At 37.5% G+C, this 22,598-nt stretch overlaps 2 protein-coding genes across 3 annotated transcripts in view; one reads left to right on the top strand and one right to left on the bottom strand.

The window, feature by feature from the left end:
- Positions 1-2,052: 2,052 nt before the first annotated feature.
- Positions 2,053-11,353, bottom strand: oxsm (3-oxoacyl-ACP synthase, mitochondrial). 2 transcript variants are annotated; one of them, XM_051670983.1, is made up of 3 exons: positions 11,037-11,353; positions 5,640-6,690; positions 2,053-2,839 (listed from the first exon to the last, which is right to left on the bottom strand). In XM_051670983.1, exons 2-3 carry the CDS (start codon positions 6,626-6,628, stop codon positions 2,437-2,439), a joined length of 1,392 nt encoding a protein of 463 aa, XP_051526943.1. In that variant the 5' UTR covers positions 6,629-6,690; positions 11,037-11,353; the 3' UTR covers positions 2,053-2,436. The 2 variants fall into 2 exon arrangements, with proteins under 2 accessions (XP_051526943.1, XP_051526944.1); XM_051670984.1 differs by lacking the exon at positions 11,037-11,353 and adding an exon at positions 8,914-9,052.
- Positions 11,354-11,711: 358 nt separating this feature from the next.
- Positions 11,712-22,598, top strand: part of trpn1 (transient receptor potential cation channel, subfamily N, member 1) — a 60,727-nt gene continuing 49,840 nt past the window's right edge. The window contains exons 1-2 of the mRNA XM_051670943.1: positions 11,712-11,924; positions 14,169-14,270. Coding sequence (XP_051526903.1) covers positions 11,787-11,924; positions 14,169-14,270 — 240 coding nt within the window. The 5' untranslated portion in view covers positions 11,712-11,786. The remainder of the gene's footprint in view (positions 11,925-14,168; positions 14,271-22,598) is intronic.

Genomic DNA, 22,598 nt, shown 5'->3' with positions numbered 1-22,598 from the left:
CGCGGGCCGCGGTCTCTGACGCTCTCTAACTGTCAATCATTTTGCACGTTCCCATAGAGCTGTTCAGCCATGACGTCAATTTGTAGGCGAATCCGGAAGTCTAATTCGCCATGAGTTCCCTCGGGAATTTCCTATGGGTTTTTATGATGGGGTTTTTGGACTTTTGCACTACACCATAAATTACACATAGTCATACCGCAAATGTGAATTTTTAAGCCGCTGTGCATAAAAAAAAAAAAAAAAAATGTAATTCAAAACGGCTTCAAACTTCCCGTTTGCGAATTACTGTGTGTAATTTATGTTGTAGAACAAAACGTCCATGTTTGATCAAGTAATGTTTACCACAGGCCTTATTTTACACATACATAAATTCAAAAACCCCATTATAAAATCCCATAGTAAAACCCAGAGGGAACCCATGGCGAATTCTCTTCCAGGTTTTTGGACTACACGCTGAACAGCTCTATTGTAGTTGCAGTGAATTATTGAGGCTTAATGCCATTTTTATGCCATGTTGTTCATAACAGTTGTCAGTTGAGGGCGCTATTTTGCAGCTGTTTTTGACAACCATTTTTGCTCGATGTTGGTCTCAATAAAACTCATTTGGTATCTTTGGAGGGTGGGGTTTTGGAAAATGGGGTGTGGCTAATCCAACTAATCAGTTTGTGAAAATTCTAGAATGGCTAAAATCACTTACAGCACCTTTAAGTAAGGCATGAAAATTGTGCATTTGGGGTGAGGGGGTTAATAGTATTTAGACCTTATTTACCAGCAAATTACTAAATTACACCATTCATTCACATAAATACCATTCATATAAAACAGCAAATTTTGATAGCTTCACTTAATACATTCTTCAAGTTCATACATGAAGACAATATAAAATCTATCATGCACTGGGGGCAGATTGCTGCCCTCTGATGGGGGGGAATGGAAAACCACATGTAATATCAAGTTTAACCACTAAATGACTGCAGAGATCCACTCTTTGTTGCCTGGTTGTAGAGAAAAGGTTTTCTAGACATTGTCACAGGTTATGCATTTGGTTATCTTTAGACATTAGCGAAGAGTATTTTTTGTGAAAGTTTAGCATTTATTTGGTAAAAAATATTGTTCTGAAGTGTCAGTTTTTGCAATAATGCCACATTATGATTATTGTCAAACCTGACCATGGTGTTACAAAGGAAAGGCATTGAGTAAGCATTTTTCTTACCTATCATTTATTTCAAACATCAAACATCAGAATTCAATGACTCAAAGTAAATCAAGAAAAATATAAAGAAAACAAACATCAATAAACATAAATGAACAGGAATGGACAGTGATAAATAATTTTGTGTACAAACAGAAGACTTGGAATAAACATCTGAAATGGCAAAATTGGCATTTCTTTTGCAAGCATCAAAATTAGTCAGCGAAGTTAAGTAACAGTAGGAGTGTGTGTGCACTGAGGACAGACTGATGCCATCTGCCACATGACCTGTATATGGCTGCATAGATTCACTAATTCATGCCTGGTTGTAATATATTAATTTGTGCGTGTGCACAAGCGCAAATGTTCACCCCTTCATTTCTATGTGTGTGTTTTATGCATTGTGGTTGATTTATGTATTTTATTTGACACATTAAAAAAAAAAAATGCTCTGTGTTTTAGTCTTTTCCATTCATTTCCTATGGAAGGTCAAAAATGACCCGGAATACCATGAGTGTTACTTTTTTTGTCACGGGGCCTAAACCCGGTCCAAATTTCTGTGCGTGTTCAGATGGCAAATATAGGAAAAGTAACCAAGTCTTGGCCCACTCCATTTTTATTAAAGAAACAAAATCAAAATGGGTAAAGAAAATGACCCAAACACCATATGAGGGTTAAAAAATAATCATTTTATAAACTATATAGTTGTATAATTATGCATTATTAAATATTTTATTTTTATTATTATAATAAATTCTATTTTATATATTTTTTCTTTATTTGTATTTTTTTTTAATTTTATAAATGTTATTGCATTTTATTTTTCAGCAAATTTTCAATCAATAAAACACCTACTCATTATGGATAAACAATATTTATTAATTTATAAATTACATAATAAATATATGCTTAACAAAAAAATGCTAACCTACATATTTCCTGATGGATTCCTTACATTTATGAATAGTTAATAATAGCAATGTTACTGCTTGAAATGTAACCTTTTTTTTTTTTTAAATAGCAGGCAGTATACAGTACATACTACACAGTATGCATCAAGCAGTATGCTAGTATTCCATTCCAAACATTGCCTTTGTTAACAAATAATGTAAATTAAGTCTATGCTTCTTGGTTGTCGAAAGCCATCAGTGCATTAAAACTCTTTTACTGATTTATATAATATCAAATCAATGCTATCCCATATTGACACACCAGAGGTTGTATTTATTCACAACAATAACATCTTACACATTTGCAAGACAGAGAGATGCATTTGTTCCTCCGAACCCAAACGAGTTGGTAAGAGCGATTCTCCGGCCGCTCGTGTTCCAGGACTGCGCAGTGCAGGGAACATAATTCAAGTCAAACTCTGGCTTGGTTCGGTCCAGATTCAGGGTCGGAGGCAGGTTGCCATGGTAACACGCCAGCGCTGTGAACACTGCCTCCAGTGCACCTGCGGCTCCCAGCAGATGACCTGTGGCACCCTTAGTAGATGACACTGCCAGTGAGTATGCATGCTCCTCAAACAGTCTTTTAATGGCTGTGTTCTCTGCAGCGTCTCCTAGTGGTGTGGAGGTGGCATGAGCGTTGATATAGGTCACGTCAGAGGGGGATATTCCCGCATCACGGATCGCAGCCGACATGCACCTGAAATAAAGAATAAAATAAGTCCTTGGTTTAAAAATAATAAATAAAAAAAGGTCAAAATGTCTCCAGTTTGTCACTCCTCTTAAAGGTATAGTGTCCTTTTTTCCATGATTAAGGAATGTTCTGGGTTCAGTGTAAGTTAAGCTCTATGCAGGGTCTATGCATGTAACGGCATTACATATTTAAAATACTAAATATTATTAACTGTATTCCACTACAGTTACAATTTAAATAGTTAGTAATCAGAATACAGTTACTTTCAAAAATTATTCTGATTACTGAAGAGATTACTTTGCATTTTATATTGGTTTCGTTTTTTATATTTAGTCTATTCCGTTGAAAAACACTTTTGCTTTTAAATTAAGCAATCTGAGGAGCGTTTGAACAGCTGGGAAACATTATGATATATTACTCATACGAGCAGACAGAGGGAGCTCTCATACTGTTATGAGTAAAAAGGTGGATGTGATGCCATTGAGGATCTATAGCAACAACAAAAAAAGAAAGAAACGCTCTGACAGATGAAATATAAATCCAATAAATACACTATTACAAGGCTATATGGTTTGTCAGTTTTACAAGAATAAAGGATGCCTATATGAGAAATACTAACCAATATACAGTTGAAGTCAGAAGTTTACATACACCTTAGCCAAATACATTTAAACTCAGTTTTTCACAATTCCTGACATTTAATCATAGAAAACATTCCCTGTCTTAGGTCAGTTAGGATCACTACTTTATTTTAAGAATGTGAAATGTCAGAATAATAGTAGAGAGAATGATTTATTTCAGCTTTTATTTCTTTCATCACATTCCCAGTGGGTCAGAAGTTTACATACACTTTGTTAGTATTTGGTAGCATTGCCTTTAAATTGTTTAACTTGGGTCAAATGTTTTGGGTATCCTTCCACAAGCTTCTCACAATAAGTTGCTGGAATTTTGTCCCATTCCTCCAGACAGAACTGGTGTAACTGAGTCAGGTTTGTAGACCTCCTTGCTCACACACGCTTTTTCAGTTCTGCCCACAAATTTTCTATCAGATTGAGGTCAGGGCCTTGTGATGGCCACTCCAATATCTTGACTTTGTTGTCCTTAAGCCATTTTGCCACAACTTTGGAGGTATGCTTAGGGTCATTGTCCATTTGGAAGACTCATTTGCGACCGAGCTTTAACTTACTGGCTGATGTCTTGAGATGTTGCTTCTTCCTCATGATGCCATCTATTTTGTGAAGTGCACCAGTCCCTCCTGCAGCAAGGCACCCTCACAACATGATGCTGCCACCCCCATGCTTCACGGTTGGGATGGTGTTCTTCGGCTTGCAAGCCTCACCCTTTTTCCTCCAAACATAACGATGGTTCAATTTTTGTTTCATCAGACTAGAGGACATTTCTGCATAAAGTAAGATCTTTGTCCCCATGTGCACTTGCAAACTGTAGTCTGGCTTTTTTATGGTGGTTTTGGAGCAGTGGCTTCTTCCTTGCTGAGCAGCCTTTCAGGTTATGTCGATATAGGACTCGTTTTACTGTGGATATAGATACTTGTCTACCTGTATCCTCCAGCATCTTCACAAGGTCCTTTACTGTTGTTCTAGGATTGATTTGCACTTTTCGCACCAAACTACGTTCATCTCTAGGAGACAGAATGCATCTCCTTCCTGAGCGGTATGATGGCTGCGTGGTCCCATGGTGTTTATACTTGTGTACTATTGTTTGTACAGATGAATGTGGTACCTTCAGGCATTTGGAAATTGCTCCAAAGGATGAACCAGACTTGTGGAGGTCCACAATTGTTTTCTGAGGTATTGGCTGATTTCTTTTGATTTTCCCAGGTAGGCCTTAAAATACATCCACAGGTACACCTCCAATTGACTCCAATTAACCAATCAGAAGCTAATTGTCTAAAGGCTTGTAAATCCTGACATTTTGTCTTATAATGTCGAGGTTCATTCACTTCCGATTAAGTTTGCTGAATTTGAGGGGCTGCATGATGTTAGCCAATCAGAACAGTGGGCATTTACGTTAAAGTTTTAAGGAGGCGCTTAGGCCAAAACCGAGCATTTCAGACAGAGGACCTATAACAGGGTGGAAAATTATCACTAAATTTAGATGACTAAATTAAGACTATTTTTTTTATAAACCATAAACTAACATTCCCAGAACGTTAATGGGACATTTCAATCGAAATTAGAATTTATACAGAACATTCTCTAATGTTAATGTGAATTATTTGGTGTTTACCTTATTTTAAATGATCAATTAAACAATGGATAAGAACAAGACATGGATTTTAGATTGATTATTGACATACAGCAGTGTTGGAAAAATAATATTGTCATAAAGAGGTAAGGAGAACATTAGGAGAACGTTAGGAGAACATTAGAGGATTTTAGTGTGATACAAACAGAAATTTACCAGCATTGCAGCGTTTATCAGATTACAGGGTTTACCTGTGTTATGATGTCATGACAACAAAGTTGCTATACTGGTTATAACTTTACACAGAAAAGGTTAGTAAGTGATTTTATCACACTAAAATCATGTTAACACACATACTGTTCACGTCTTGTGGATATACTTTTCAAACAGTATTTTAATGTTTATCAACTGGCCCCATTAACTTCCATTGTAAGTGCTTTACTGTAACGTCAGGGGAACGTTCTACAAACCTAAATGTAATGTAATGCTTTCCTGACTAACCAATAGGGAATGTTAGAATGTCCTTTCTGGGAACCAAAATCTAATGTTCCCAGAATGCTCTGGGAACCATAAATTCAATTGTTAGCTGTGACAGTATTACCTGAACGCTCCGTCCCCATCTGCGGTTGGCGCTGTTATGTGACTGGCATCTCCTGAGAGCCCATAACCTAACACTTCGGCGTACACCCGGGCACCTCTTTGCTTGGCATGCCCATATTCCTCTAAAACAAGCACTGCCGCCCCTTCACCCATCACAAACCCCTCTCTTTCTGGGTGGAATGGGCGTGAGGCCAACCTGGGCTCCTGGTTCCAGCTGGTGCTGAGGGCCCGAGCACGAGCAAACCCGGCTATAGCAAGCGGGCTGATGCAGGCCTCGGTTCCACCCGCGAGCATCACCGCAGCATCGCCGTGAGCGATGAAACGGGCTGCGTCACCGATAGCATGAGCTCCAGTGGTACATGCGGTGGATACAGCGTGATTAGGCCCCTTAAGTTTGTGTTTGATGCTTATGTGCCCGGCCGCCATGTTGACCAGGATGCGTGGCACGAAGAACGGGCTGACTTTGCTGTACCCGCGTGTTTCAAACACTGCGGCTGTGCGAGCAATCTCGTCCAGCGACACCATCCCCATGCCAATCGCCACACCGGTGCAGACCTGCTCTTCAGGGGTGCTGGGATACCACCCACAATCCTCTAGTGCCAGGTGGGCGGCAGCTACGGCCATAACGGTGGCTGGCGACATACTATTAATCTCCGCTCTGGATGCAAACGCTTCCTCTTTAAATTCTCCATCTTTATCTCCTCTCGGAACACGAGCAGCCACCTTACAAGGTACGGTTTTATACTCATCAGCATCCAAAGCAACTAAACCACTCTCTCCACCAATCAGACGCTGCCATGGTAGTGCACTTCCCGTTCCGAGAGGAGAAATGAGTCCAATGCCGGTGATGACAACCCTCCTGTGACTGTGATTGGCTCCTGCGGTGCAGTAGTCTCTCTTTGTGGCGCTCAAACACATGCAGGTCTTTACATTGAAATGAGTCCCACCATAAAGTCTCAAAAACATCCTCTGACAGCATCTCAGTGACATTGTTCAGTCTTTCTAGGGAAGATCTGATCATGAGATCACTAAAGCAAATTATCGGCTCACCACTGTGAAAAAAAAACAAGAAAAAAAAAACATAATTATCAATAATGCAGGCTATTTTTATACCCTTATATCATACTTTGGTAAAACAGCATAATCACTTAATGGGTATACTGTATCTCAAACTGAGTTAATTTTATTATTTACATGTCTGGAAAAAGTCTTACACCTACTCATTCAGTGCTGTGCTTTTAAACACCCACAAAGAGACAATTATTCACAATTATGCCCCAGAGGCGTTGACTAACTGTATTTTTCACCGAGCTATAAAACTGACAGCAGATATTGGCATCTACATACACCATCAGTCAAAAGTTTGGACACACATCTACTCAATCTTTATTTATTGGTCAGTGATGTGATGCTCATTTTTGTATTTTTTTTTTATCTGGATATATAAAGTTGTTTTAAAGGTGCTGTAAGCCATTCTAGAACATCTCCAAATTTCCCCAAAGCAAAGGTACCAAATGAGCTTTATTGAGACCAACACGAGCAGAAACGGTTGTCAAAAACAACAGCTGCAGAACAGCGCCCTCAACTGACAACTGTTATGAACAAGATGGCATAAAAATGGCATTAAGCCTCAATAATTCACTGCAACTACAATACTATGAGAACGCGCAAAATGATTGACAGGCAGAAAGCGTCATTGTCCACGGACACATTTTTGTTTGCTGTTTACAGAGACCGGTGAGATATCTTACAACACTTATTTCATTAATATCTTTCAGGAAGTAGTAAAATTGTTTGCATACCTTTCCATAAAAATAAAAAAAAACTGTTTACAGCAAAACAATGACTTAAATACACCTCTTCTATGATGAACATATATTCAGTTACTGAGTTTAAAGTGATTTTGATATTTTTTCTGGGGCTTAAAGTAAAAAATGTTATGTGGTGTAACCGTGCAGAAACAGTAAAAAAATTTTAGAAAGTTTTAATGAAATATTTTGATATTTGTATTAAAATGCACATTTTGTTCAGGCCATATGGAGTAACCCTGAGACAAATTCATGATATTCTTGACTCAAATATGTATGATATTTGTAAAAATGATTTTTTTCTTGAAAAACATGTTTGAAATGAATGATTAAGTTGTTTACACTTTCATGTATTTAAGGCACAAAGAAAGTATTTTAATTATTTTACTTGATGGTTACACCACATGACATTTTCAAAGTCATTATGTCAATTTTTTATGGTAGAAAATGCATTATTTTTCCCCCCAAAACTTATTTTAAATGCAAAGAAAATTTAAACTCCCTGCTTTTTGAGCTTGTTTGTGCAGATTCCAGCTGTGCACACCGTTCTCTCAAGCAACTTCATGAGGTGCATCCTGAGATGTCAAACAGTATTGAAGGAGTACTGGATACTTGATGACCACTATTCTTTTACTATCCACTCCAATGTTTAACTTACAGGGATGCAAACTCATGAGCGATGAAAAAGGTGAGAAAGTCATAGCAGGTCTTGTCATGTGCCTAAAACTTTTGCTCAGTACTGTATATACACACACACACACACATATATTCACACACACAAACACAAACACACACACACACATATACACAGGGTTGTGAGGGTTACTTTTGAAATGTATTCCACTACAGATTACAGAATACATGCAGTAAAATGTAATTTGTAACATATTTCGTTAGATTACTCAAGGTCAGTAACGTAATCTAAATACTTTGGATTACTTCTTCAGCACTGGTAGATTTTTTCACTTGTTTTGACTATAAAAACTCTGCCAGTACAGTAAGACAAAATACACATGTTAAAAATACATTCTCTGAAAAACCTAAATATCTTATGCAGTGTTGTTTCTAAAACAAGTTGAATCTAACTGATCTTGTTTTAAGGATTTTTAGATATTTTTACAGGAAAACAATATAAAAGTATTATCAAGAATATGATTTTTGCCCTAATATCAAAGGTCTTACTAGAAAAAAATAAATTATGATCCAGTGTGAATTTTCTTGATAATAAAATATGATCGTGTCTGGTAACATGTGCATGTAAAATGGCTTGAAATAGCATTTTATCTTAGTGTAAAGCTGACAATTTACACAAGGTTTATTTGTATTTCTTCTGCTCCAAACTTACTTCAAACTTACTTCTCTGTCTGCTCATATGAATGTAACACATCATAAGAAAGTGTTTCACCGCTGTTCAAATGCACTTTTGATCGCATCATTTACACTATATTGCCAAAAGTATTCGCTCACCCATCCAAATAATTGAATTCAGGTGTTCCAATCACTTCCATGGCCACAGGTGTATAAAATGAAGCACCTAGGCATGCAGACTGCTTCTACAAACATTTGTGAAAGAATGGGCCGCTCTCAGGAGCTCAGTGAATTCCAGCGTGGTACTGTGATAGGATGCCACCTGTGCAACAAGTCCAGTCGTGAAATTTCCTCGCTACTAAATATTCCACAGTCAACTGTCAGTGGTATTCTAACAAAGTGGAAGCGATTGGGAATGACAGCAACTCAGCCACGAAGTGGTAGGCCATGTAAAATGACAGAGCGGGGTCAGCGGATGCTGAGGCGCATAGTGCGCAGAGGTCGCCAACTTTCTGCAGAGTCAATCGCTACAGACCTCCAAAGTTCATGTGGCCTTCAGATTAGCTCAAGAACAGTGCGTAGAGAGCTTCATGGAATGGGTTTCCATGGCCGAGCAGCTGCATCCAAGCCATACATCACCAAGTGCAATGCAAAGCGTCGGATGCAGTGGTGTAAAGCACGCCAGCACTGGACTCTAGAGCAGTGGAGACGCGTTCTCTGGAGTGACGAATCACGCTTCTCCATCTGGCAATCTGATGGACGAGTCTGGGTTTGGCGGTTGCCAGGAGAACGGTACTTGTCTGACTGCATTGTGCCAACTGTGAAGTTTGGTGGAGGGGGGATTATGGTGTGGGGTTGTTTTTCAGGAGCTAGGCTTGGCCCCATAGTTCTAGTGAAAGGAACTCTGAATGCTTCAGTATACCAAGAGATTTTGGACAATTCCATGCTCCCAACTTTGTGGGAACAGTTTGGGGATGGCCCCTTCCTGTTCCAACATGACTGCGCACCAGTGCACAAAGCAAGGTCCATAAAGACATGGATGAGCGAGTTTGGTGTGGAAGAACTTGACTGGCCTGCACAGAGTCCTGACCTCAACCCGATAGAGCACCTTTGGGATGAATTAGAGCGAAGACTGCGAGCCAGGCCTTCTCGTCCAACATCAGTGTCTGACCTCACAAATGCGCTTCTGTAAGAATGGTCAAAAATTCCCATAAACACACTCCTATACCTTGTGGAAAGCCTTCCCAGAAGAGTTGAAGCTGTTATAGCTGCAAAGGGAGGGCCGACGTCATATTAAACCCTATGGATTAAGAATGGGATGTCACTTAAGTTCATATGCGTCTAAAGGCAGATGAGCGAATACTTTTGGCAATATAGTGTATATGTATAAATGTTTTCCATCTGAAAGGACTAAATATTAAATTAAACAAATGACAATAAAATGCAAAGTAATCTCTTCAAAATATTTTTTGAATGTAACTATTCTAATTACCAATGATTTAAATTGTAACTGTAGTGGAATACAGTTACTTCTATTTTGTATTTTAAATATGTAATCCCGTTACATGTATTCTGTAACTCCCCAACACTGCATACATATATTTACATCACACACACACACACACACACACACACACACACACACACACATATATATATATATATATATATATATATATGATTTCTTTTGGATTTTGTTTAGTCACAACATAATTCCCATAGTTCCATTTATGTTATTCCATAGTTTTGATGACTTTACTATTATTCCAAAATGTGAAGAATTTTTTTTTTATAATAAGTGTTTCAAAACTTTTGACCGGTAGTGCGTATATATATATATATATATATATATATGAGTTCATACATACAGTAGGCAATTTTTATGTCTACAAAACAAATTTCAAACATTTAAGCATTTAAACCTTTAGATCTAAAGTCTTTTAAGATGTATGCCCAATAAAATAAATAAATGCATGCATAATAATTATACTAGAATTAGAAAAAAAAAGTTTTAGAGGAAGTATGCATGTCACTGCTTGAAATGTCATGTCAGTTAAACTCATATATAATACACTTACAACATTAAATACAAATCAAACCTAAATAAAGTTTATATGTTACAACATTCGATGCATGACCTCATGCTTTCGACCACATCATAACCTTGACAGATTGTATCCTTTTCCTCAGCATGATGCAATCAATAAAATCACGCACGTATTGTCCTCCCTTCTCTTAATCAATTCAACTTCAACTTTAAATGAATTAAACTAAACACTTACTTTAATCCACGTGGATTCTGCAGTGGCCGATGTAAACAAACCCAAGCGACGCACTTCCGGTTCGTGGACATAATAAAAGTCCCCAACACTCGCTGTTAAAAGTCCTCATGCATGCACCGTGTAATCATCTTTAAATTGTCTCTGACTTCAATGAGAGTACAGAAATTATCAAACTTGCGCACTGTTGTTGTTCATATTATGTTTAAGACATTTATTCCTCACAATTAAGCATGCAACAGTTCACTAACTTAAAATAGAAACGTTAACTAAGTAGATTTGCGCATTTACAGTGTTTACATAGTTTGGTGATGAATGACAAAAACAGCAGATAATAACTGTGCGATTAAAATAATTACTTCTGCTGTTTTATTTGGACAGATGGTCTGAAGTCCAGTTGAAGAAGAGCTGTTTTTATTCGGGACTGCTGCTGCTGGGCTGCTTTCCATTGTCTTTTTTTTTTTTTTTTTTTTTTTTTTTTTTTTTTTTGTCGAATCCAGGGTAACAGGAGGAACTAAAGGCGGAGTTTACAAACTTTAACCCACCGCACACAGTCAGTGCAGACAGACAGAAGAATCTGTGATCTATACCTCCTACCAAGAGGGAGGAACCGCTATTTCTGCACCTGCAATAGACCTGATGCACAGAAAACATCTGTTTTTATTTGATAGCATTTCAGTCGAAATGCATTTGTTATGGCATTAATAGACCTTGAGTTTTTATTATTGTGAAGTGCTTGTGTTGTCTTCTATAATGTCGGAAAGCTCTTGTGTAAACTCTGGGGTCCCGCAGCGCCTGATGCCTCTGGCCCTCAGAGGAGAATGGGTGGCATTAGAACAGAAACTCAAGACTTTGGAAAAGGGAGACCCGGAGATCTTCCAAAATGACGAGGTGAGGACTTTTCTTTTTTTCTTTTTTTTTTTTCTTTTTTTTTTATTGGCAGGTTTTAAAAAGACAGGAGTAATCAGTTACCAGATTTCGTAATATTATTATATTATATAATACTTTAAAAAAGTCAATGCATTATATAACAAAACATTAAAGTAAGTGGAACCTGCTAGATGATGCAAGAGCTTTTCTCAGAACTAACTTCACTTTTCTGAGCCATTTTTCAGTGTTCATTTGGATGTATGGAGTTTGTTCGGTCTTCGATTCTACTTCACCGGTATTACGGGGGTGTGAATCACAGCGAGTCGATTCTTTTGAACTCGTTCACCAAAAATATTAACCCAGTCACCATTTCTGCAGATTACACCTTTATGCTAATATGTGGCTACAAAATGAGCATCTTTAATGTATTATGATCGAGTGAGTCGGTGATTCATTGATTCAAATGATTCATAAAGCACAGAGTCGTTCATAACCGAAACTAGAGAATGAATATGATTCGTTCACTTGAAAGTAGGGCTGTTAATCGATCATTTTTTTTTTAATTTGTTTACCAAAAATAGTAATTCAGTCACCATTTCTGCAGATTCTACATCTTTATGCTAGCAGATGTCTACAAAATGAGCATCTTTAATGTGTTGTGATCGAGTGAGTCGATGATTCAAGTGATTCGTTAAACACTGAGGTGTTACTAACCGAACAAGAGAACGAAAATGATTCGTTCACTTAAAAGTGATCGAGTGAGTCATTGATTCAAGTGATTCGTAAAACACAGTGTCGTTCATAACCAAACGATTCGTTCACTTAAAAGTAGGGCTGTTAATCGATCATTTTTTAAACTAATTAATCGCACAGTTTTCTGTGATTAATCGCAATTAATCATGGTACATTTTAAAAAAAAAACATTAACATATAATCATAAATATATTTACTTTATACTTGATCTGAAAGAACTTGCTAGAATCATCATTTATTTTAAATGATTAAATATGTACGTTAAAATATTCAGTTGTTTTTGCAGATACAGTTAAATTAGACACATATTTACTTGTATAAATCTTTGATACAAGTATCATCGGTATCAAGCCTTTTGAATTCATTCACCAAAAATATTCATTCATTCACCATTTCTGCAGATTACACCTTTATGCTTGAAGATGTCTACAAAATGAGCATCTTTAATGTGCTATGATCGAGTGAGTCGGTGATTCATTGATTCAAGTGATTCATAAAACACCGAGTCATTCATAACTGAAACGAGAATGAATATGATTCGTTCACTTAAAAGTAGGGCTGTTAATCGATCATTTTTTAAACTAATTAATCGCACAGTTTTCTGTGATTAATCGCGATTAATCATGGTACATTTAAAAAAAAACATTAACATATAAAATATTCATTCATTCACCATTTCTGCAGATTCTACACCTTTATGCTTGTAGATGTCTACAAAATGAGCATCTTTAATGTGTTATGATCGAGTGAGTCGGTGATTCATTGATTCAAGTGATTCGTAAAGCACAGAGTCATTCATAACCGAAACAAGAGAACGAAAATGATTCGTTCACTTAAAAGTAGGGCTGTGAATCAATTAAAAACACATTTTAAGTATATGTTTGCATGCCATAAAATCAGTGGACATTCTGTAATTAAAAGTTGGGTAAAATCTTCAGTTTTACAGTGGACTTTTTTTTAATAATAGGATCAAATGTGCATTCAATTCAAATCAAGCTTTAATTGCAAGATAAACTTAAGTGTGCATTGCCATTGCATTATTATACACCATACATACATATGGATGCAAAACAAATTGAATCCTGAAGTTTAAAATCTCAAAACTGTCATTTTCTTTGCACATTCTTATGAACATCTGATGAACATCTTAAAAATATCAGATTTACAAACATTCTTAATCATAAACGTCACAAAGACATCTGCTGAATGTCTTATTGATATCCGAGAGGAAACGTTGCAAAGCAAATAGCGTTAAAAATACTCCAGATGTAAACACACACATCAAATAGATGTCTTGGTGATGTACGTATGATTTAGATGAATTAAAATGCAATGCTTTTCACATGAAACGCTCTTAAACAGACATATCGGAGATGTACGTGTGCTATCTGGGTGTTGCACCCCCACTAAATTCAGGAGCACTCTCAGAGATTTTGATCTGAATCTGGTGCCACTTTCTGCAGTGAAATATTGACTTGCTTCATGATTATTTATTCCATTGTTTTCCCTCAGCTGTCGGGCTTGAGTCTGCTGATGGTCGCTGTGCGAGAGAGCCGTTTGTCTGTCGTTGACAGGTTGCTGGAACTGGGGGTCAGTCCAAGTGACAAAACAAAGGTAGGAGTTTCCCTCTGTCTGGAGGTTTGTCTTAAATAACCAGCTCCCACTTCGCTCTGAGGAAACTTTCCCAACACCGGCCACTCACGCACATGTTGTTAATTAGGAGCACACAATTACGTTTTTTTAATGAAAATGGTTTAATGGTTAAGTCGCTTATGTCAATAGTAAAACATTTTTACATTAATGTCCACCTGAAATGCAAACGTTTCGCTGTCCTGCACTGCCACAAAACATTTGGACACAACTGTATGAATTAATTAAGTAATATATGATTATGATCTTAAAGGAATATTTCAGGTTCAAACAAGTTAAGCTCAATTGACAGCATTTGTGGCATAATGTTACTTACCACAAAAATGTATTTCAACTCGCCCCTCGTTAATTTAAAACGGAGTGAAAACAGTGATTACGGTGAAGTACTGTACTCACAATGGCTGTAAATGTTCAGATACACTGTTTTAAAAGTATACCTTTTGTCACACATTTTTGAACATATATAGTGGAATAATTTTTTTTGCATATCCCAGCTAAGCTGGGGTCAGAGCACCCCTGGAGCAGATAGGGTTAAGGGCCTTGCTCAAGGGACCAACAGTGGCATTTTGGCAGTGCTGGGGCTTGAACCCCTGACCTTCTGGTCAGTAACCTAGAGCCTCAACTGCTGAGCCACCACTGCCCCATTATTAACATTATATGTGTTAACAAGATTTTAGTGTAATAAAATCAGGGATTTACCATCGTTACGGCATTTACCAGATTACAGGGTTTACTGGTGTTATGTCGCCATGACAACGAAGTTGCAATATTGGATGTAGCTTCACACAGAAGGTTAGTAAGTGATTTTATCACACTGAAATCATGTTAACATGTATAAAGTTTACATCTTGTGGCTGTACTTTTGAAATTTTGTGTGTATTTATTTTGTCCATGTATTTTAATGTTTATTGATTGACCCCACTGACTTCCATTGTAAGTGCCTCACCGTAATCGGCATATTAGTTGTTGTTTTTTTTAATGAACGACGGAAATTAATTTGCGTAAAAGTTTGCACAAATGCTGTTAACTTGTTTTGAACGTGGAACATTGCTTAAAAAGCCTTTCGACCAAAGGCTTATGCTTATAAATGCTTGAAATTGGCTTTGTAGACAAATTGTGTCTATGTATGCATTTCTTCACAAAACTACAATTTCAATACATGCAATTTTGGAAATAGATGAATACAGTCAGATAGTGATGGAATAGCTGTCAACAGCTGATTGGTTTAAACATTTTGGTCACTACATAATTCCCATATTTTCATTTGTACTCTTCTGTAGTTTTGATGACTTATTTGTTCTAAAATGTGTAAAAACAGTATTTTATTTTTTTCTCCCCAATTTGGAACGCCCAATTCCCATTGTGCTCTAAGTCCTCGTGGTGGCATAGTGACTCGCCTCAATCCGGTTGGTGGAGGACGAATCTCAGTTGCCTCTGCGTCTGAGACCGTCAATCCGTGCATCTTATCACGTGGCTTGTTGAGCACTTTACCGTGGAGACATAGCGCGTGTGGAGGCTTCACATTATTCTCCGCGGCATCCACGCACAACTCACCACATGCCACACCAAGAGCAAGAACCACATTATGGCGACCACGAGGAGGTTACCCCATATGACTCTACCCTCCCTAGCAACTGGGCCAATTTGGTTGCTTAGGAGACCTGGCTGGAGTCACTCAGCACACCCTGGATTCAAGCTCGTGACTCCAGCGGTGGTAGTCAGCGTCGATACTCACTGAGCTACCCAGACCCCCTGTAAAAACAGTATTAATAAAGAATGAGTAAGTGTGTTCAAACTTTTGGGAGTGTATGTAGATGGTAATATCTGCTGCCAGTTTTATAGATCAGTGAATGGCACAGTTAGTGAACGCCTAACACAGCTGGTGAATAATTGTCACTTTGTGGGTGTTTAAAAGCACAACATGGATCAACAGTATCCAGTAAGTTGAATTTGACTGGGTGGACTGGAAAAATAACGGCTGTAGAGTAATTAGTGGTGTTTATAAAGCAAATCTCACGTTTGTTGAGAAGAGTCGTGCTATTACTTTTCTATGCGATCAGACCCATAGACTGAAATGGGTGACTTTGAACCTATAAGTATTTAGATTGAATTATTTGAGACTTTTATCCAAATTGACTAACAGTGCATTCAAAATCTGTGGAATATTATTATGATGTGTTTTATGAGGCAAAACTCCTTTTACAAGCATAAAACTGAAGTGTAATGCTTTGAAATTGTGGAAAGAGTGGAATTTTTGAAAAACTCCACGCCAGTGTGGAATCTGAGGCCGTGATTAATGGATATTGTAATAGACGTGTTTCACAGGGAGAATGTTTTCTCATCGCTGATGTGGTTGGACTGAGGTTAGTGTAATTCCTGTCGGGCGTTTTTTCTTGTTTGGTCTCAGCTGTGGCGATGATCAATGTTCCTTTACAGATGTTGCTTCTCCAAATGGGAACATGGGAGAATGATTAGTTGGGACTTTTTTAACATTTTCCGAAGGCAAGAAGGTGTTTCCACGTGTAAAATTTACCAAGACTGTTCAAGCCAAATCTACGCCCTTGTCTCTAGATATGACTTGAGTTCCTCCTTCAGTGTAAGTCTTTCTAATTTTTTCACCCAGTTTTATTGTCCACCAGGCGATAAAATTTTAAGTCCGATTGCTTATAAAAGTAATAGCACTCCTCTCCTCAACAAGCCACATGATTTGAGGTATCATTCATGTCTGTTGCACAAATGGTGCAAATTACACACTGAAGTTTAATACGTTGTTGAATTATTATTGGGTGTTTGTTCAATTTTAGCCATATTCTTTTTTTGGGGCAATTTTGGGCAACCTCTAGAAAGTGAATTCTAGAAGTTAAAAGATGTTTCACACTAGTTTATTTGATTTTAGCGGTAGACCGATATATCAGTTTTATCGATTAATCGGTGCCGATAGTTGCTTTTTGGAACTATCGGATATCGACAAAAATCGGTGTCGATAGTTTTTTTTATTCCTCTGTGTTTCTCTGAAAATTAGTTTTTTTAAATTATTATTAGTATTTTTTTAAATTGAAGCGAGGTCATGCAAAGAAAAATGTGATTTGTGAATAATAATAATATGTAGGCTATAAAAAGCTTAATTTGGTAAATATTAAATAAAGAGCATTGTAACAGAGCCAAGTCTACGTCATTTCAAAATAAAAGTCCCTGGTGTGTTTCAGGCTTGTTTAGTGTTAAAAGTCCCGCGTTATGCACCCAATCTTCTTTTTTATTCTGATTATTATTGGGATTTTGGTTGAAAAATAAACTACATCTGGGATTTAATTCATTTTGGACTCTGACCTCTTTGTCTGTGCCGACTAAGAAAATGTTGTAACATTCTATGAATTGATTTTAAAAACTATCGGCCGATTAATCGGTTATCGGCCTTTTCCGCCACATTAGTTATCAGTATCGGCAAAGTCCACTATCGGTCGACCTCTGTTTCATTTGTCTACTACCAATGTATAAACATGCATCACGTGAGATTTCTGTCATTTTTGTGTCATTTCCAGCACATCTTAAATTCTTTTCATTCATTGTTTAATAGAATTCTGTGCTGGATTTGATGCTTATGGAAATGAGGTTTTTTTTTGGGGGGGGGGTTTCCCTTTTTCTCCCAATTTGGAATGCCCAATTCCCAATGTGCTCTAAGTCCCCGTGGTCGCATAGTAATTCGCCTCAGTCCGGGTGGCAGAGGACGAATCCCAGTTGCCCACGCATCTTATCACATGGCTTGTTGAGCGCATTGCCACGGAGACATAGCGCGTATGGAGGCTTCACGCCATCCACTGCGGCAACCACGCTCAATTCACCATGCGCCCCACGCTCAATTCACCATGCGCCTGATTTATATAAATCAGTGGTTCCCAAACTGTTTCAGTCAAGCTTTTTCAAAATGTCAGCCCCCCCCCCCCCCCCCCCCGCCAATCCCTTCGCACATTTTATAGTAAAATGAGTTGTAATTGTTGCATAGTCATACAAAAAGCTATTTATTGTCTCTGTAAACAAGAATACAAAGATAAAACGAAAGTTTTTTTTTTTTTCCATTTTCTCCCCAATTTGGAACGCCCAATTCCCAATGCGCTCTAAGTCCTCGTGGTGGCGTAGTGACTCGCCTCAATCCGGGTGGCGGAGGACGAATCTCAGTTGCCTCCGCGTCTGAGACCGTCAATCCACGCATCTTATCACGTGGCTTGTTGAGCACTTTACCGTGGAGACGTAGTGCACGTGAAGGCTTCACGCTATTCTCTGCGGCATCCACGCACAACTCACCACGCGCCCCACCAAGAACCACATTATAGTGACCACGAGGAGGTTACCCCATGTGACTCTACCCTCCCTAGCAACCAGGCCAATTTGGTTGCTTAGGAAACCTGACTGGAGTCACTCAGCACGCCCTGGATTCGAACTCTCGACTCCAAGGGTGGTAGTCAGGGTCTTTAATCGCTGAGCTACCCAGGCCCCCGATAAAACTAAAGTTGATGTAATTTTGTTCAACTGTAATTGTAACTAATTACAAATAACTAATTTTGAAAGAGTTAAAAATGTGCTGCACATTAATTGTTTTTAGTTTTTTCCTAACTGCAATTATTATATAAGATATGTAATTGCATTTCATGTTTGTAATGAATATGATTTATTTGATCATCTGAGCATCTAGAAACCTCTGAATTTGAGTTTTTGTACTTCAAGGTGCTGTGGGAAGTCAAATGAACTTAACACCTTATTTTATAGGCCTAGTTATAATATTCATGAGTAAACCACATTACTGATTTGGGAACTGTACTTCTATAGAGGAAATGTTTGTTACATACTCCAAAACAGATACTGTTTTCCTTTCACCAGACTCTTAATGATTTGGGAAACATTTCAATTATAGGAACATCCGACGCCAAACCAGGCCAGTTTGTATCCTAATTATCAGAACAAGAAATGTATTAAAGTAGCACACATGAGTTTGTTAATAATTTATAAAGGTCCAAACTTTTATTCAACATTGTACTTGCCCTAATGTTTACCATAGTTCTTTCACTGTTTAACAGTTGCCTTTGTAATGCCATAATCACAAGAAAGACCATGGATGTCTCCTCATTACAGTGGTTAGTTAGGTAGTTAGTCTTTCTTAAAAAATAAATTGTTTGTTTGTTAAAAAATAATAGCCTGAACACATTTAACACAGTTGTAATGAAACTTCGGTTACAGTTTACTGTGATAAATATTATATTATAAGGGTGTTGATGATGATTGATCAAATGGGTCACATACGTTTTGTCATCTGCACCACGATATTGACAGAAGCCCAGTTTAATGAGACAGTCGTATGATCCGCTCTGCGCTATCCTGTCAACACTCACATTTCGAGGGAAGTCGGGAGAGAGCAGAGCACGTCTCGCGTGTGATTCTCGGTGGATCGCACAACACTCACGTGAAACCAGTCTTTAAGCACCCCGCGCTCATCCACATTCCAGATGAGAAGCATAGTTAGCGCTTATAAAACAGCAAAAGCAAGAGGAATTTGAATATATCATATAATTTCTTCTCCTCCGATCCCACCGTCTCCCTGCGCCTCCCCTGCAGTGCCGTGTCACACTTTGGGAACCACTGATATAAATGAACGGTCTTAGTTTTTTCTTACTGAGATGGGCACAGACACAGAGGCAACAAGAGTCCAAAATAAATAAAATCTCAATAATAATGAGAAAAAAATGCAAATTTGGTGCATAATGCGGGACTTTTAACTATAAACAAGCCCTAAACACACAAGGGACTCTTATTTTGAAATGAAGGAGACTTTGCTCTGTTACAGTGATCTATATTCACCAGATGAGGATAAATGTGGACTAAGGTTTATTATTATTAATATGAATAGCTATTATGAAGGTATAGTTGCTGACAGGTCACGTTTCCATATAGTTGCATTTTTGTTGCATGCCCTCACTTCAATTTAGAACACTTGATTATATAATCAAAATAACAAAATATGCATTGAAATGAGGATAAAAATATGGATGAATATCAACCCCTTAAACTCTGGAGCCTTCTTGAGCTGCCGCCTGCAATTTTTCACACTCAAATTGAAAAGCTCACCATTCACACATATTGTGGACTAATTGCAATTTAATTTAATTTAAATTTTTCAGAGAACTGCCCAAATAATTAAAAAAAAGACTATAATTATTTATGAAAAATATTGTATATGTTTTTAATCTTATCCTAAACAGAATTTAAAAAATTTTTTTTGTTGTCCTAACTTTGTAAACATGTAATTTTGGTTCTATTCACTCTACCTCACTTTGAAAAGTCTCATTTGATTGCACTAGGTGGCAGTAAGCACTAGAAAAAATATTTTTTCTCTATCATATTCCATCACAATATACAGATCTGAAATGTAGGTGGCGCTCTAACGCATTTTAGCACTCACAGATGTGCTCGTCCATAGACATTCAGTCTAATTTTCAGTTCATGCACCACCCTTGTTGTTTCATTGAATAACTCGGCCTCTGAGTGGACTACAAGCTCAATCTAAGTGTCATTAGAAAGCTGATATCCTCTTCTTTGCGAAGATATAAATGTTATCATAAATAGTCAAAAACATATTTTACGATGATTTGTTTTGCATGCTTCTCCTTCTGGATGGCATATTTTCAACGCGAATGTTTTAAGGTCTTATTTTGCTATTTTAAGTAACAAATGCAGAATTGATCTCTGAAAAGTTCAGATTCTAAGCTTTCAAATGATACCTCATATGCCTGACTTATATATATAGAGACTTTAACATTTTAACCGTAAACTTTTTCGCGATATAGCGTGAAAAGTTCATAGAGTTTAAGGGGTTAAGGAACACAGAGAAAAAAAATATCGACATTGATTTTTGCCGATAACCGGAAGTGCCAAAATGCAACTATCGGCACCGATTAATCGGTAAAACTGACATATCGGTCTACCTCTACTAAATACACACAGTTAAATCATATTTTCACACTTTTTTGATAATTTAGCAAAATTACAGATGGATTGGAAATAATGGGCAATACAAATATTTGATATTTCCCTTGATTATTCTTTGTTTTGTCTCATATTTCATCTCAAGCATGCTCTTCATTGGCACTTTTGTCCACTTGGTTAACAAGTACACTAACTTTTTTAAAAACTTTATTAGGGGAAAATATTATTGCTGTGATGGAAATTACGTCACAACAGTGGGACAGTTTTTTTAAATGTATAGAAATCATTTTCACACAATAAATATTGACATTTGTATAGATTATTACAGTTTTAAACATGCAATAATGAATATATTTTTAATGGATTTTCATCGTTTAATATTGAAAGTCTGGGTCTGAAGACTAAAACAGTCAAATCTAGACATGAAAGTGATTTGAAAAGTACCAAAAATAAATGATGATCACCCGCTAAAAAGTTTCCAATTCAGTTTTAATGTGACCTTCATAGAACATCGAAACCGTAAAAGGTGATATCTGTTCGTTTGGATGAAAATCAATCTCGGGAACATCAAATTGCCCAAAGAAGAAACTCTCACTTGTGGTGATCACTAACCTTAGTTAAAGCATAGACTCATATTGATGCTTGCCTCAACAAACACTACAAAACCTGTAATTTGGAAAAGAAAAAATGTAGGATTAATGAATTATTACGAAGGTCATTCTGAACATGTGCATCAATCTCAATTCAGAGAGGGACGTACATTTGGCTGCAATGTTGTTTCCACTCAACATGATTTCTGGATTTGTTTGTTGGCAGTCTGTTGCGCTACATTCTATTTTCCGTTCTTTTATTTCGCATAAGTCATTGGTGTTTAACGCCTTCCATCACTTTTGAATCAGGGGACGGTGTAGAAATGTCCAGAGTGAATTACGGAGAGTCGTTTGTCTCTACCGTCGTCTGTACTTGAGAGGTTTGGATTCAGCCCAGATGTTGCTTTTGAATTGGAGCGCTGTTGAAAACGCAACTTCTTGGACCTTGTGTAGTGCACAATGCTTTAATTAATCGCTGTTGGGACGGGGGATCTGTCTGGCCTTGTCGACTGGCTGCCAGTTAGCTATCAAAACCAGTTACTTCAGAAATGTGTTGCAGTAGGGTGAATTGGAAACCACACTGGGTCTAGCCTGAAACGATTTACTGAAAAATTCCTCTGCGTAATATCTGCCATCCGTTTTTGGAAGTGTCTGGAATACTCCTTATTGCATGTACATTGAAACACGGGAGAGCTGTGGTCTTCAAGGTACAGTATATTTCACCCAAAAA

Source organism: Myxocyprinus asiaticus, chromosome 34 (assembly GCF_019703515.2).
Source record: "Myxocyprinus asiaticus isolate MX2 ecotype Aquarium Trade chromosome 34, UBuf_Myxa_2, whole genome shotgun sequence".
NCBI classification, from domain to species: Eukaryota; Metazoa; Chordata; class Actinopteri; order Cypriniformes; family Catostomidae; genus Myxocyprinus; species Myxocyprinus asiaticus.
Note: the sequence above shows the minus strand (reverse complement) of the source record. Positions and strands in the feature narration are given on the sequence as shown.

Excerpts from the sequence above, each read along its gene's own strand:
- oxsm (XM_051670983.1), bottom strand. The coding sequence starts at position 6,628 with ATGTCACTGAGATGCTGTCAGAGGATGTTTTTGAGACTTTATGGTGGG. Across the intron at positions 2,840-5,639 it reads GATGGGGACGGAGCGTTCAG|GTGCATGTCGGCTGCGATCC; the intron begins GTAATACTGTCA and ends TCTTTATTTCAG.